Source organism: Terrapene carolina, unplaced genomic scaffold (assembly GCF_002925995.2).
Source record: "Terrapene carolina triunguis isolate 2854851 unplaced genomic scaffold, T_m_triunguis-2.0 Scaffold58, whole genome shotgun sequence".
Lineage (NCBI taxonomy): Eukaryota > Metazoa > Chordata > Testudines > Emydidae > Terrapene > Terrapene triunguis.
The window spans coordinates 54,915,685-54,932,756 of NW_020664409.1; the positions used below are offsets into that span (position 1 = coordinate 54,915,685).

General features: G+C 45.9%; 1 protein-coding gene across 5 annotated transcripts in view; it reads right to left on the bottom strand.

Moving 5' to 3' along the window:
* PDE7A (phosphodiesterase 7A) overlaps nt 1-5,165 on the bottom strand; it is a 129,972-nt gene extending 124,807 nt beyond the window's left edge. For all 5 annotated transcript variants that reach the window (XM_026662353.2, XM_026662346.2, XM_026662348.2 and 2 more), the window contains exon 1: nt 4,895-5,165. In XM_026662353.2, the coding sequence (XP_026518138.1) occupies nt 4,895-5,032 (138 nt within the window). In that variant the 5' untranslated portion in view covers nt 5,033-5,165. The remainder of the gene's footprint in view (nt 1-4,894) is intronic.
* Nucleotides 5,166-17,072: the final 11,907 nt, after the last annotated feature.

The following is a 17,072-nucleotide window of genomic DNA, read 5'->3' on the forward strand; positions in this document are numbered from 1 at the left end:
GGGGGGGGGGGGGGGGGGGGGGGGGGGGGGGGGGGGGGGGGGGGCTGCGCACTCCGGTGGATCAAAGCAAGCTTGATACAATGCGGTTTCACCTATAACACGGTAAGTTTTTTGGCTCCCAAGGACAGCGTTATAGCGAGGTAGAGGTGTATCACTAATTCCAGTTAATTTGAGCAATTTTGAATATTCAAGACAAATACATCAAATTGAAAGGAGTTAAAATTTTGTATCACTACAGACTTGTTTTAGGGTTGAAGCAGATTACTTTAAAAAAAAAAAACTTTTAGTTGTAAATTAAAACCAGTTTCCTTAGTAATACCAGGTGTTATGCCACGTTTCAATCTATACCGATGACAAAAAGGTAATGAAGACAATAGAGCAGAATTGATTTTTGGTGACTGTAGCCAAATTATACTGAAATTAATGAAGATTTTAATCTACTAGTCTAGCCACTCAGATTTTATGCAGGCAATGAGAACAATTAGGTCCATGAAACAAGTAATCATGCTCCTTACAAAGAGTAGCAAATACCAACATCTCAAGTGTGGCCTGATACCAGAATTTTAAGACATATGCACAAATAGTTTACACTTAAAATTAGGAAATTTGAAGAATGTCATACAGTCACTTTATTATGATCATAACACACAAAGGCTCCAATCAGGATTGGTCCCCATTTTGCTTAGCACTGTATAAAATCATATGAAGACAGTCTCTGCCTCAAAGCACTTAACTAATTTGACACTTTAAGTGGGTGCAACAAAGAGGAGGAAGAGGATATGGGGAAAGACCTGAGTAACAGTAATAAGATGAAGTCATCCCACACAAGAAACTTGGACAACTTGATGGTTCCAAATACTTCATTATTTCAATTTTTAAAATATATGGGGACAGATGAGGGGTGAGAATAATGGCATTAATAAAAGAGGAGGCGTTAATAAACATAAGGGAGGAAGAAAGAAGGATGGAGAGAGAGCAAAAAGGACAGTGGAGGTTGAAAGAGAGAAGTCAGGGCATTCAGCTAGTCAACAGATAATTACGCCCAAAATTCAAACCATAAAAGTTAGTCTGCAGACTGGCATGTGAATGTGCCTCACCCTTTGCCCTACTTCTGCAAATGGTGCTTACTGCGCAAGCTCTGGTGCTACTGGAAACTGACTTAACCCCCAGAAGTGTTATCTTTCCCAGCCCACATGGAGTTTACTGGTGTTTGGAACCCCAAGTGGGGAGTTGTGTCCCTGGAGGCAGGGCTTGGGGGTGGGGGGGAGGGAAGGAGGTGGAGGCAACGTTTCTAATGTCTGAATAAATAAAGTGAAATAGGAGGGGGTGGGGTCCCAACGAACATGATGTACCAGGGTCCCAAATTGCTCTAGAGCAGTGGTGGGCAACCTGCGACCCATCAGGGTAATCCGCTGGTGGGCCACGAGACAGGTGGTTTACATTGACCGTCCCTAGGCATGGCCACTCGCAGCTTCCGGTGGCCACGGTTCTCAGTTCCCAGCCAATGGGAGCTGTGGGTGGCCGTGCCTGTGTACGGTCAATGTAAACCGTCTCGTTGCCCACCATCGGATTACCCTGACAGGCCGCAGGTTGTCCACCATTGCTCTAGAGGGGCCTGCCTGGAAAGGATTCCCCCTCATCAAGTCACAACAGAGGGGTGGCTGCACCAAACTGAAAAGGAGATCCTTGCCTAGGCACCCTGTGTGCATTGGTTGATCCAGGCTTGATTTCTGTTGGCGCGACTACACTCATTGACCCTAGCTAAAGCCACCCCTGCTATTCAGGCAAGAGACTCATTCTATATTTGCACAGGGCATACATAGCATTACAGGGCACTGAAGTTGGAGACTCATTGCGGTAGCTGCCAAAGAATATTTTTAGATTTATTTGTAATCTCTACTCCTTAAAGGTGCCAACTCTATTAGTGACAAAACAGTTATTACTAAGATTATAGAAAAAGCGGTTGATGGAAGAATTACAATGAAAAAAGTAATTTTTCATACAAACAAGAAATTTGCATTCCTTTAAACTGCATGCATAATAGATACAATCAACATTATACCAAACAATGACCTACTTTGTTTCCTTACAGCTATTCTCTTTATGTTTAATTCCACATAATTCTTAATTTGTGTATTCCTTTAATTCCAGCTACCAACACTATTCCCACACACAAAAAAACAATGCATTGCTATTAGGGCTGTCAATTACTCGCAGTTAACGCATGCGATTGACTCAAAAAATTAATTGCAATTAATCGCACTGTTTCAAATATATCTATTTCAATTACAACACAGAATACAAGGAGTACAGTGCTCACTTTATTGTTGAATAAAGCATTCACATGGCATTGTTGTAGCTGGTGTCGCATGATATTTACATGCCAAATGTGCTAAAGATTCATATGCCTCTTCCTGCTTTGGCCATCGTTCCAGAGGACATACTTCTATGCTGATGACGCTTGTTTAAAAAAATAGTGCATTAATTAAATTTGTGACTGAACTCCTTGGGGGAGAATTGTATGTCTCCTGCTCTGTTTTACCCGCATTCTGCTATATATTTCCTGTTATAGCTGTCTTGGATGATGACCCAGCACGTGTTGTTCGTTTTAAGAACACTTTCACTGCAAATTTGACAAAATGCAGAGAAGATACCAATGTGAAATTTCTAAAGATAAATACAGCGCTCAACCCAAGGTTTAAGAATCTGAAGTGCCTTCCAAAATCTGAGAGGAATGAGGTGTGGAGCATGCTTTCAGAAGTCTTAAAAGAGCAACACGTCAATGCGGAAACCACAGAACCCAAACCACCAAAAAAATCAATCTTTTGCTGGTGGCATCTGACTCAGATAATGAAAATGAACATGCGGCAGTCCGCACTGCTTTGGATTGTTATTGAGCAGAACCCGTCATCAGCATGGATGCATGTCCTCTGGAATGGTGATTGAAGCATTAAGGGACATATGAATCTTTAGTGCATCTGGCATGTAAATATTTTGCAACGTGGGCTACAACAGTACCGTGCAAACACCTGTTCTCACTTTCAGGTGACATTGTAAACAAGAAGCAGGCAGCATTATCTTCTGGAAATGTAAACCAACTTGTATGTCTGAGCAATTGACTGAACAAGAAGTAGGACTGAGTGGACTTACTGGCTCTAAAGTTTTACATTGTTTTGTTTTTGAATGCAGATTTTTTTGCACATAATTCTACATTTGTAAATTCAACTTTCATGATAAAGAGATTGCACTACAGTACTTGTATTAGGTGAATTGAAAAATACTATTTCTTTTGTTTTTTACAGTGCAAATATTTGTAATCAAAAATAAAAATAAAGTGAGCACTGTACACTTAGTATTCTGTGCTGTAATTGAAATCAATATATTTGAAAATGTAGAAAACATACAAAATCATTTAAATAAATGGTATTCTATTATTGTTTAATCGTGATTATTTTTTTTAAATCGCTTGACAGCCCGAATTGCTATTAAACAAAAAGAGACCAGCAACCCTAATATCCAAAAGCAGTTGCACAAACTAGGGCTGTCTTGGTAAGGGATAAGAAAGCAGCTTTCAGTTTTCTTTTAATATATGAAGACATGCAAACAAGTGACAGTGTTTTAAGTGGGGGTGGGGGGGAAGAGTTACCTAAACACAACTCAAACATCCTGATCAAAACGTTAAACAGAACCCTCAGATGTCAGCAACTAACACATATTTACCTTTTCTATTATAATTCCACTCTGAAGTCTGAATAAAGTCCCTTTGAAAATGCAAAGGTCTGTTTATCACAATTTGCAGGAAAACTTCACCAGCATATTGATAGAAACAAAAAGATCAGTAGAAAGGAAAATCTATTTTCTCATATCACCTGTACTGAACGTTTTTATAAACAAATCCTCTTCAAAATTTTGTTTTTTAACTCTGATTGTTATTCATCTTGTGAACCCTTAATATGCACAAGGAAGATGCCATGAGAATTAAAAAGCCAAAGATGGTCTTACTGCAACTAGACCTCTAAGGCTTGAATCTTACAGAAAAAAAAGGAGAAATGCTTACCATTACAGCAATGTTTTACTCTGAACATACAATGCTCAATATAATATTGCCAAAAAAAAAAAAAAAAAAATTGTAAACCTCACCAAAAACTTTTGGCTTTTTGAGGAAAGGAAAACTTAAGAACTGTTCAAACCTAGTTTGAAAATAACTAAAGAAAGCAAAAGGCTCACTGACTCTGGAAAGCCACTTATATAAGAATTTACTGCAAGCAATGAAATCAGTTAGGAAAAGATAATATCAGTGGTAACTAGCAACAGGAAATATAGAATATTGGTAGTATTTTCTTTTCACCACCATAGGTATTTGAAGTGATAAATGAATAGGCTTCTGATGGGGTAATTTAACAGGAAGGTAGTGTGTTGCCATCAAACCTTAAATAGCTCAAGGAAGCTTCCAAGGTTGGTTGCACATTTGTAATGTCGACCAAAACTGGGCATAAACGCGAATTTTATCAACTTGCAGGCACCACTTTCTCTAAATGGTAGCAGATATCGTTGCAAGAAGCAATATATGCAGCTACAAATACACAAGTCCCCATGCAAAGGAAGGGATGGAGAGAAGGAGCCTAAGTGACTGAGGTATCTTGGTGGGGGAGCACGGAGTGTAGCCCTCTGACTGAGTAAACCGGTTGTGGGAGGTCTTGCGAGAGAAAAAAGGTGTGATGCTGTGTAGCCCAGTGACCTCCCGAGCCAGCCCAGGGGCGAGGGGAGCGCGCAGCCCAGTGACTGCCCGAGCCTGATGGGGGGAGGGGGAGATGGCGGCGTTAAAGGTGTAAACTGTGACTGACTGACCCGGGTGGTCACCGAGCCGGCTCTGGGAGGGCGGCGGGGGCCTTACCTGAGAGAGCTGCCTGGGGTTGGGGCAACCGAAAAGCGCCGAGCTGGAGCTGAAGCTGATGGCCCCTCTGCGGCTGAGGACATGCTGCGGGACCGGCCTGTCCAGGGGCAGCACCGGCAGCTGGTAACATACTTCCATTGAAGAGCCTCTGCGCTCCGAGCCGCGCCAGGGCACCGGCCGCCGCACCTGCCTGCGCCGGGAATCGCCGCAGCGCAATGGGGGGGGGGGCGGCAAACGTGCCAGAAGAGCCAAACCCCGCAATTAAAACAGAGGGGCCCGGCTCCGCCTCACCACCCTCTCCCCCCGGCGTCGCGTCGGGTCGGGTCTGGCCGGGCCCCTCCTCTGCCCCCAAGAGTCGCGTCTGGCCGGGCCGGTTCCTCTCCGGAGCCCGCAGGGGTCCTTAAGCAACAGCCGCCGCAGGGGGGCGGGGAAGCGGGGCCGGCAGTTAAGTGCTGTTAGGGAAGGAGGCGGCGAGTCCCGGGCCGAGCACCGCAGTACGGCCGCTGCCTCCCGCTGTCTTTGCTGCCGGAGGGAGCCGCTGTCACTGCTAGCCCCGCAGCCGGGCCGTCCGGGCGCCGCTCATGGAGGTGGGCGCTGGTGCCCGGGGGGCCGCTTTGGGTGAGACACACTCGGCACTCCTATTGTCCAGCACGAGGAGGCGGCGCGCGCTCCTGGCGGGAGGGGCCGGGGCGCTGCGGTCCCGAGCGAGCCGAGGGTGGGGGTGGAGCCCGCGGGAAGGAGGGATCCTGCGCCCGTGCCGCCCCCACTGAGAACAGCCCCGAGCGCAGTAGCCCAGGAGGAGGCACGAGCCGGACGGACTCTGTGTGTGCGTGTGTGTATGTACGCGACGCGCAAGCCCGGCCGGCTCCACGCAACCCGTCATCACGTAACGGCGAGGGGGGGATGTTTTGGAGACGAACGGTGCGGTCCGGGCCAGTTCGTCTCTCTTGTGCGCCTGCGCGATATTTTCGCGCCTTGGAATCTTTTTGCCCTGATAAGGAGGGTTGCAAGTGGAGCGCGCGCCTAGCCCCTCCCGAGCGCAGTGTCTGGGCCGCTGCCCCATTGGTGAAGGGGGAGTGAGGAAGGGGGAAGAGAGACAAGAACGTTTCGTGCACGTGGTAGCGGCCCTTCTAATCTCAGCCCAGGCGCGCGCCTGCTCTCGACGTGCGGCCCAGGCCCGAGTTCGGGGGTGTGACGTTAGCACGGGCAGCGGCTCCACGTTAGACCCCCCCCACCAGGCGGGCATCAGGGCTGCCAGCCAGATACGGGGCAGCTCTGTTCTGCAGCATCTCAAGCCTGTCGGATTCCAGTGGGAAACAGCAACCCACTGAGCTGGGAGCAGGAGCTGCAGGTGCTGCCCTGGCAGGTGACCATAGGTCCTTGTTTTCTGGGGACAGTCCCTGACTGAGGTACTGTATCCCTAGGCAAACAGTGTCCCCAGAAGAGTCCCCGGTTCACAAAACTTGTCCCCGAATACTGTTGTGATGTGAATACCCTTTCATATGTTGGTTATTTGGTTAATATGTCCAATGCATAAATAGTTAGAAATATCCAGAACATTTCTAGTGTTATTATTACTATAAGCTATGATATAGATGGTACAGCACTTGCAGTTACCATAGCTACGACGATGGCTGAATGCTGTATGACATAGAACACAATTGAGATTCAGTGTAAAGTGAAAATGGAGTTGTCGAAAAAGCATAAATGCTGCTTTAACAACCCAGCTTCCAAAGGATTTTCCATATTTATGACCAACTGGAAAAGAAACATCAGTATCATATTCAATATGCTAGGCAGTATTTTCCATTTTGAGTGGAGGCAGGACATCTATAAAAGAACAGGAAGGTGCCATTAAACGCAAAGCTGCTCTGACAGCACATGCTTGTTCAACTTCTGTTACCAAATTTTTTCACAAAAGTTGAGCAAACACAGTGAGTATGATTTTGCTTTTCCAAGGAATATATGCATATCATACTATTAGACATAACACTGGTCTACAATTTTTGAGAAGTTGTCTGCTTCAGAGATAAAATGTGCTATTTATTATGTATTTTGATGTGCTGAATTCAAATATGACAATTAAAACAACTGATTGGCTACTGTTTCTAAGATATTTAAGTTTTTACATTTTATGTCTATGTATATTGTGTAGATTAGAGTTTTAATCATAAATTGTAAACCTAGGTCTTTTCATGTGTTTATGGTTGCTTTACATGATAATATTTCACCTGTCCTGTTTATGTAACACTTTAAAAATCAGCAAAAGGGTTATATAAATAAAATTTATTATGAAACAAAAGGCAAAAAACTATTATGTACATAGTTCAGTCCTATTCAGTGTCAACTCGGCGCTTCTTGGCTTGTCTCTTGTATTCATTAAATGGAGCATCTCTTGTCACTGTCCAGCAATAGTCTGCAAGCATTGATGGGCTCCATTTGCCCTGATAGCTTTTCTCCATTGTTGCAATGTCCTGGTGAAATCGCTCGCCGTGCTCGTCGCTCACTGCTCCGCAGTTCGGTGGAAAAAAATCTAGATGAGAGTGCAAAAAATGTATCTTTAGTGACATGTTGCAACCAAGGCTTTTGTATGCCTTGAGGAGGTTTTCCACCAACAACCTGTAGTTGTCTGCCTTGTTGTTTCCGAGAAAATTCATTGCCACTAACTGGAAGGCTTTCCATGCCGTCTTTTCCTTGCAACACAGTGCATGGTCAAATGCATCATCTCGAAGAAGTTCACGAATCTGAGGACCAACAAAGACACCTTCCTTTATCTTAGCTTCACTTAACCTTGGAAATTTTCCACGGAGGTACTTGAAAGCTGCTTGTGTTTTGTCAATGGCCTTGACAAAGTTCTTCATCAGACCCAGCTTGATGTGTAAGGGTGGTAACAAAATCTTCCTTGATTCAACAAGTGGTGGATGCTGAACACTTTTCCTCCCAGGCTCCAATGACTGTCGGAGTGGCCAATCTTTCTTGATGTAGTGGGAATCTCTTGCACGACTATCCCATTCGCAGAGAAAACAGCAGTACTTTGTGTATCCAGTCTGCAGACCAAGCAAGAGAGCAACAACCTTCAAATCGCCACAAAGCTGCCACTGATGTTGGTCATAGTTTATGCACCTCAAAAGTTATTTCATGTTGTCATAGGTTTCCTTCATATGGACTGCATGACCAATTGGAATTGATGGCAAAACATTGCCATTATGCAGTAAAACAGCGTTAAGACTCGTCTTGGATGAATCAATGAACAGTCTCCACTCATCTGGATCGTGAACGATGTTGAGGGCTGCCATAACACCAACGATGTTATTGCAGGCTACAAGATCACCTTCCATGAAGAAGAATGGGACAAGATCCTTTTGATGGTCACGGAACATGGAAACCCTAACATCACCTGCCAGGAGATTCCACTGCTGTAGTCTAGAGCCCAACAGCTCTGCCTTACTCTTGGGTAGTTCCAAATCCCTGACAAGGTCATTCAGTTCACCTTGTGTTATGAGGTGTGGTTCAGAGGAGGAGGATGGGAGAAAATGTGGGTCCTGTGACATTGATGGTTCAGGACCAGAAGTTTCATCCTCTTCCTCTTCCTCGTCTGACTCAAGTGAGAATGATTCTGGTGCATCAGGAACCGGCAGTCCTTCTCCGTAGGGTACTGGGCATATAGCTGATGGAATGTTTGGATAATGCACAGTCCACTTTTTCTTTTTTGACACACCTTTCCCAACTGGAGGCACCATGCAGAAGTAACAATTGCTGGTATGATCTGTTGGCTCTCTCCAAATCATTGGCACTGCAAAAGGCATAGATTTCCTTTTCCTGTTCAACCACTGGCGAAGATTTGTTGCACAAGTGTTGCAGCATATGTGTGGGGCCCACCTCTTGTCCTGATCTCCAATTTTGCAGCCAAAATAAAGGTGATAGGCTTTCTTAACCATAGTGGTTATACTGCGCTTTTGTGATGCAAAAGTCACTTCACCACAAACATAGCAGAAGTTATCTGCACTGTTCACACAAGTACGAGGCATCTCTGCTCACTTTGGCTAAACAGAAATGTGTCCCTTTGCAAAATCAAACACTGACAAATAAGAGAGCACGACACTGTATGATTTCTAGAGCTGATATAGGGCAATTTGTTCAGCAGAGTGATGTAAGCTTCCTTATGATTGCATCATCCAGGACTTCTAGGAATAACGTGATGCAATTCATATCATGTATGACGCAATACCAGCTTCAGATTGCATCATTCATTGTTTTGCCTAAAAAGCAAGTACTGTCCAAACCCAGTCATAGATTTATTCATAGATCCAGTCAAAGATGTATTTTAGTCATTTCTGGTTTAAATTGAGATCCCTTCCCTTTATAACTCACTTATCCTCCGCCATTCCCAAGTCAATAGCATATTTTGAAAACTAGAGCCAATCAACAATTTTAAGCATCATTTTCGTTCTCAGTGACCCAGAATTAGTAAAGTTTGACTACATTTATTTCAGAAGCATTTTGGCTGTAGAGCAGTGAATTATCAAGTGATCCATCCCTCTGTCATTTAGTCCCAGCTTCTGGTAGGAAGAGGTTTAAGGTTGCTTCCCTGACCATCTTGGATAATAGCAATTGATGGATCTATCCTCCATGAACTTATCTAATTCTTTTTTTTAACCCAGTTATACTTTTGGCCATCACAGCATCCCCGGGCAAGGAGTTCCACAAGTTGACTGTGCATTGAGTGAAGAAGTACTGTACAAGTTGTTACTATACCAATATTTGCCACTGATAAAATGTTGCTTGTCTGCAAATTTTCTCAGTTTTGGAATTCCTTTCCCTTGTCCCAGGGGACACTTGTGCACTAAGTGGGGTGCACTTAGAGATGGTAAGACATTTTTAAAGTTATTTCCCCTTGATTAGGGTCCCTATACTATGGGGTAGTAATACCCTTTAAATTACCCCCATACAGTTTTTGGAGGGTGGACAGGGAGATGAGTGTTCCTGAGGGACAGGTTATTTGCTTTTTGCAATAACTGCATTTGCACTTCTGCAGGCTGTCCCTTTGTTGGAGGCTATTCAAGAGAAGTCATAGACTATCAGGTTTGGAAGGGACCTCAGGAGGCCATCTAGTCCAACCTGCCGCTCAAAGCGGGGCCAATCCCCAAACAGCCCTGTTAAGGATTGAACTCACAACCCTGGGTTTAGCAGGCCAATGCTCAAACCACTGAGCTATCCCTCCCCCTATTATCTTGAGGCATGTCCCCAAGAGGCAGGGAATAGTCCTGCTCCAAAAGGCAGTGAGTCAACTGGAAAGATATGCAGCACTGCTACTTATCACTACAAGAAAGGGCAGATGTGTCCATTTCTGTACAGTGCCCTTAGTTTTCCCCTTGGTTGGCTTTTCTTTGACCCCCAGAACATGCTCAAAATGGTGCCCAAGCTAGAAAATTAAATGGCCAAAAGCAGCATTTCCCCCCCCCCAAAACATGTAGTCCCACATCCATATACCTAAATGCACTACCCCCTCTTCCCCTGCTGCTTCATGTTCCCTAGCCCTACCGTTCAATCATCATGCTCCCTTCCCTCCCTCCTGCTGCCCATGCAGCACTGCAAGATGGTGACACAGCAGCAGAAAAAAAACTTTAAAAAGACAAACATATTGCATCTGAGGCAATTTTATTGTACCAAAAGAAAAAGCAAGAAATATGTCAGTAGAAAAATGCACATAAGAGCACAATGTGGTCATGGTGATGGGCTTTTTAAGATTTTTAATTTTTCATACACTTGAGGTTACAGAGTTTCTTTTAGGCATTTCATGTTGCATAGACTCTATAAAGCATTTGCTATCACACAGGTCATAAAAGGCTAATAGCTTTTCACCAAATGCTCATTTGTTGCATTTCATTTTCTTGGTAACCTCATGACAGCACATGCATCTCAGCTGCAAAATTCTGGTTTGCAGCAGCACTGATCACTTGGTATTATAAATGCAAATTTTAGGCAACGATAACAGTCTACTTTGGCAAGCACTTTACAAGGCAATGCTACTTTCCTGGGGCCACCAACACAGATAGTGTTCTCTTTCTATCCCAGCCATTGCTTAGTGAAAGGACTTGAGTTGTAAACTCCTCCGTGAAATATGGAAATTCTGGACTAAGCCTCAGAGGGAATCACAAATAGTTAATGTTAAGGTTATTATTGTTGATATATTACCTTGATAATGATAGACAAAATAAGTGGAGCTGGAAGCTCCAAACATTGATCTTGTCAGGAAATACATAGTATGTTTATACATATGGGACCTCAACCAAGTTTTTGGAGTTGTACATGCAAGGGAGCCACAAAGACTGATTAACAGGCTACCAGAGCATGGCACTAGTGTGGGGGTAATCCACAGTTGGAATAGGGCTGGCCTGACAGTTCCTATAACCCCATTCTTGGCCCTTCCATCCTGGAATGGGATGTATAACTAGGGAGTTGGTATCTGTCTGACCTCTGGCTTCCAAAATGGCCCCTTGAGCCGTTACCAGCTGGCTCATTTTAAAGCATTCCTGAAACTACTGTTAGGCTAACATCTCCACTTGTGACTTCACGGTTACGCGTTGTTGTGCTATAACCCCACTGTTCACATCTGAAGCCCTGAAAGATGTTCCTGAAGGAGAGCTCACAGCAAGTAAACTAGGAAGCATGAGGGGCGTGGGTATGTACATGCCTCTGCTGTGGCATGGCCCTGTACCTGTTCTATGGTGCAGAGTGGATGACGCAAGGGGCATATACCAGGTCACGAGTACTGGTAGTCCTCTGGGTCTATTCCTACAATACATTGAACCCTTTGTTGTCTGACCCATACCCAAATGTATTAAGGCTATGACTTCCCAGCTATAACTAGCTGAGCATTTCTGAACAGTTCATTGGTGAACTCTGTTTTATATTTTACCTAAAATAGTGTGTTTTGGTTGAAGTCTTGGGGAAATCTCAGTTCAGGTTACAAAGGCTAGTGTGTGTGTGTTCTCCACATCGAGGGAGGGGTGGACTGGGCAAGATGGTATATTCCACAGGTGCAAGGCTGGGGAGCTGGGGGGAATTGGCTGGAGCCTCTCTATTGTTGGTTCATGAGTGGCTGGTAGAAGCATTCATGTAACTCAGTTGGTTGTATCCTTACCTGTAGATGTCTGTGTAAGTGCAGTATCTGCCAGAGGTTTGTAGCTTGTCACAGCACCACAGGTTAGTGGGACAGAGGGCTCAGTGGTCCCACAGTTCAGGTTGCACCCCAGGAACCCCATCACAATGGGTTCCATCCTTGGTTCTACTCAGAGCTACCTGCAACTTCCCACAATGCAGCAGCCTTTGACTGGATACAACAGACATGTCAAACCCAAGATGACCGAAAAGTTCACCTGGATGGTGCCAAGAAGAGATGCAAACAATATACAGACCATCAACGACAGGAGTGGCCTGCCATTTTGTAGGCCAGAAGGTATGGCTCTTGATGAAAAACAACACACAAATAGACCATCTCGTAAATTGGACTACTGGTTACCTGGCCCCTACCGAGTTCACGGCAAATTAACCCCATCACCTTTGAACTCGATATACCCCATTCTCTCTGTATACACCCAATTTTCCATATATCACTTGTGAAGATCCACATTCAGAACCCATTCCCTCACCACTCCCAACCACCCTGTCAGCATATATTCAAGACCTGAATGAGTACGTTGTCCACGAGATCCTTGGGTCACTACACCTCTGCATAGACTCTTGCACATTGAATCGGGTGATTACTTGTAATAGTACTCCCTGTCCCTCATCCCAGAATTGTTGGACCACCAGGACTTCCAGGATCTTCACTAAGCTAGATCTTTGGGGAGCATACAATCTAGTTTGCATAAGGCTGGGAATGAATGGAAGACTGCTTTTCACACTCAAGATGGGTACTTTGAACATTTAGTAATGTCGTTTGGCTTCACCAACACCCCCACAGTGTTTCAATATTTCATAAACCATGTGTTCAGGGACATCCTGGACCAGTACATGATCATCTACCTTTATGATACGCTGGTGTTTTCTGAATGTCCTGAGCAGAACTCTCATTATGTCCAGTCCATCCTGGAGAGAAACACGATTTGTACATCAAATTAGAGAAATGCACCTTTGACCAGACCACTACTGAATTTTTAGGTTACATAATCTCCCTGTAGAGCATTCAGATGGACCAGCACAAGGTGGAAGCCATCCGCAACTGGACAGCATCCCTGACCCTCTGAGAACTTCAGCACTTCCTGGGCTTTGCCAATTTTTATATGCAATTTTTCACCAACTTCTCTGAACAAATATCCCCCTTGACTTCCCCCTTCATAAAAGCATTCAGTTCACTTGGTCACTTGAAGCCCAGCTTGCTTTCAACCAGCTCAAGACTGCCTTTACCATGGCTCCAATTCTGGCACACCTTGACCTGACTTCTCCATTTATAGAGGAAGCAGATGTGTCCAACGTGACCCTGAGGGTGGTACTCTCACAGCAACACGGTGTGTTTTGCATCCTTGTGTATTCTACGCTAGAAAACTCAATCCTGCAGAAATGAACTACAAAATACTGGACAAGTTGCTGCTCACAATTAAAATTGCATTTGAAGAATAGTGTCACCATCTTGAGGGAGCTTGGCACCCAGTACAGATTTTTATTGACCATAAGATCCTTCAGTACCTCCGTAAGGCCTGAACTTTGACTCAGAGGCACTTAAGGTGGGTCTTGTTCTTCTCTCAATTTGTGTTTATGATTACCTACTGCCCAGAAAATCAAAATAGGAAAGCTGACCCTCTATCATGAAAGGGGGAATATGACCAGGAAAACAAGGAGCCTATTTCCGAGCCCCCCTACCTCCTCAATCCTAGTATCTTTGTCAATGCCACAGTTCATCAAGACCTGGTCTCCCTCATACAGTCCACCTTGAAAGAAGACACACTTGCCCAAGGAACAGTCTATGACATTAGGGGTTAAGATGCACTGTTACAATGCTGGATGGAATAACATACTTTCACAAGCACATATACGTCCCCCCAGGTTGCCTCCAACTAGAAGTGGTAAGACTGTGCCATGACGCTCTGTTAGTGGGTCATTTTGGCAATCTTTAGACCACCTGCATGGTTGCCCAGTTTTTTTTTCTGGTGGCCCTGCATGTGGACTGAAATCCAAGCTTACGTGGACTCCTATGAGTGCTGTACCTTAGTATCCCTGGAGACTCCAGGTAGGCCTTGGTCTGCCATCAGCCTAGATTTCATTGTAGAACTCTCAGCATCCAGTGACCATACAGTAGTCTTAAAGGTTGTGGATCATCTGACTAAAATGGCCCACTTCATCCCCTAAAACAATCTGCCTTTTGTCGAGGCTACAGCCCAACTCCTGGTGTAAACATGGTTTCTCTCCATGGCATTCCAGACCATATAGTTTTAGATTGAGCCTCACAGTTTACATCTTGCTTCTGGCATGAAGCGCTCCGGTTACTGGATGCCCACATATGCACCTACACCATGTACCACCCCCAAACAGACAGGCAAACTGAAAGGATGAACTAAGTACAAGATCAGTACTTGAGCTGTTTCATGAACTATCAGCAAGATAACTGTACATGCTCCTGCCATATGCGGAGTTTTCATATAACAGCACTGACCATGCTTCTATAGGTTGGAGCCCCTTCTTTGCGAATTATGGGTTCCACCCCTGTTTTCACCTGGTGCTACCAGAAGCCTCTCTGAACGCAGGCACCACCAACTGACTCCAACAGATCTATCCCTTTGTCATGGGGTGCATCATTCACAGCTGGGCTGATGCCTCCTCCTGGTCACTCTGGGGATTAGCTCTCAAGGCCAACGCCCCTGTCCGTGGTTTGCATGCTGCCACTTCAACTCCGGTCTGCAGCTCCTCTCACTCCAGGATCTTCAGCGTCTCATTCATGACTTAGTCCTCAGGCTAGGTCACTCAGCGTTCCCCCTTCTGGGGTACAGTCCATCAGCAGTCCTAGGCAGTCTTCCTGTTCACTGCCTCAGTTCTATACCATGCCCTTGGTGGCTGGCAGGAGAACCGGGGCCCGCCCTCTTCTCCAAGTTCCAGTGCAGGGATCCTCAGCTCAGCAGTTCTGGACTTCCTCCCTCTGCCCTCACAGCTCCTTCCCAGGATTGCTTCCTACTCTTCCTGGTGGTTCCCCCACTTCTCTGGGAGTACCAGCTGCAAATCAACTCACTCTTCCCAGGGAGTAACAGCAGACTATCTCCTTGCAGCCCCCAAATACTCCTCCCTCTTCCCAGGAAGTGACTGCTTCCTACAGCCTTTCCCAGCCTCCCCTGTCTGTAGTCAGCTTCCTAGCTTTATAGGTCCCGCCTATTCCTGTTACAGGTGAGATTCTCTCTGAGTAGGTGCCTCCAGCCAAAAGCTCCCCTGTTTGCAGCCTAACTAGCTGATTGGGTCCACCAAGCCCAACTCAGCTCATGCGGGGCTAGTGTGGGGAGCTCTAACCCCATCACACTCATCCAGAAGGAGCTCAAGAATCACGCAGAAGAGGCAAAAAAGGCTTACAAGAGGGATGCGGACTGTTGGTGACAGTGAGCTCCAGTATTCACAGTAGGCCAGAAGGTATGACTTGCTACAAAGGGTCTCCAGACCAGTCGACCCATCAGTTCCTGGAACCCTTCCAAATATGCCAGCAGATCAACCTGGTTAACTTTAAACTACAGCTTCCCCAGTCCCTCAAACTATATGCAGTTTTTCTGAAATCCTATGCTGAGAATCCGTCTCCTGACTGAACCATACCACTACCTCCACCAGTCAAAATCCAGGGTCATGAGGAGTACAAAGGGCATGCTATCCTTAATTCCTAATGGATGGATGTCTGCCTGTACTATCTGGTGGACTGGGAAGGCTATGGCCCTAAGGAGTACACTTCGGAACCTGCTTGCTATGTCTGTCCCCCTGACCTGGGGGAGGGGCTGAACTGGCATCACCATGAAGGGGGGCCTAATGTAAGAATCTGTGGGACTGGGACCAGGGAGGTTCATGACTGCTGATGCATCTGCATTGCCAATGGAAGCTCAGGCCAAGTTTTCGCTGGAGGACCCTGTGAAGGTAAACACTGGAGGAAGTACCTCTGAACAGGGCATTCTTACTCCTGGCGGCATTCTGCACCAAAAAAATTAAAATTCTGCAAAATTCTGCAAATTTTATTTGTCAAAATAACACTACATAATCATGCCAGTTTCAATTATTTTGGTGATTTATTTCAAAATACCTGTCAGCAAGTAAGTGTAACAATACAGACACACACAAAAATTCCCCCAGGAGTAGAGAGTTAAAGAAACCTCTATGACAACACAGTTCCTGTTTCTCTGCCCCCTTCCCCCGCAGAGCCCAGCCTGGGGGGCCAGACACCCACAACTCCTCCCCCGCAGAGCCCATCTGCAGCCCCCCACCACCAATAGACCCATCCCCCATCCCCCCCAGAGCCAAGCTGTGGGCCCCCCCAGCCAATACACCCGCATCCCCTCCCCCCCAGAGCCCTGCTGTGCCCCGCCTTCCCCAGACACCCGTTCCCCTCCCCTCTTAGAACCCAGGAATCCAGAGGGAGAAACAGCCTCACGCTTGGTCCCAGGCTTGCATGGAGTTTCCTGCGCACCGCCCTCTCCTTCCCTAAGGGCTTGCTGGGAACTGCAGCTGCCAGGAACCATCTAGTCCCTCTCCCTCCCACAGCAGTGTCTTCTATGTGTAAGCTGGGCTCTGCCCAGTCCAGTGACCCCTACTGGAGGCTAGCAGCATTGCAGCCCATTTCTGTGGGGGAAAGGAAATTCTGCGCGCACAACATTAATTTCTGAAAAATTCTGCATTGTGCAGTGGCACAGAATTCCCCCAGGAGTAAGGGCCTGAATGACTCTCTCTCCCCCCTCCCCCACCCAGACCACAGATAAACCAGGAAGCCCCCATGGGGAGCTGTCTGAGCAATGCTGCAGACTACCTGCTTGCATCTCCTCTAAACCTTACCTTGATTGAACCTTGACTCTGGCTCCTGACCTGGCTTGACCCTGACTCTGCTACTTGCCTACTGTCTGTAATCTGGTACCTGACTCTGACTTCTAGGTATCCTGACCCAGCTTGATTTGATCCTGACCCCACTACTCCCCTCCTGGTGACATGGTAACTGATTGGTGCA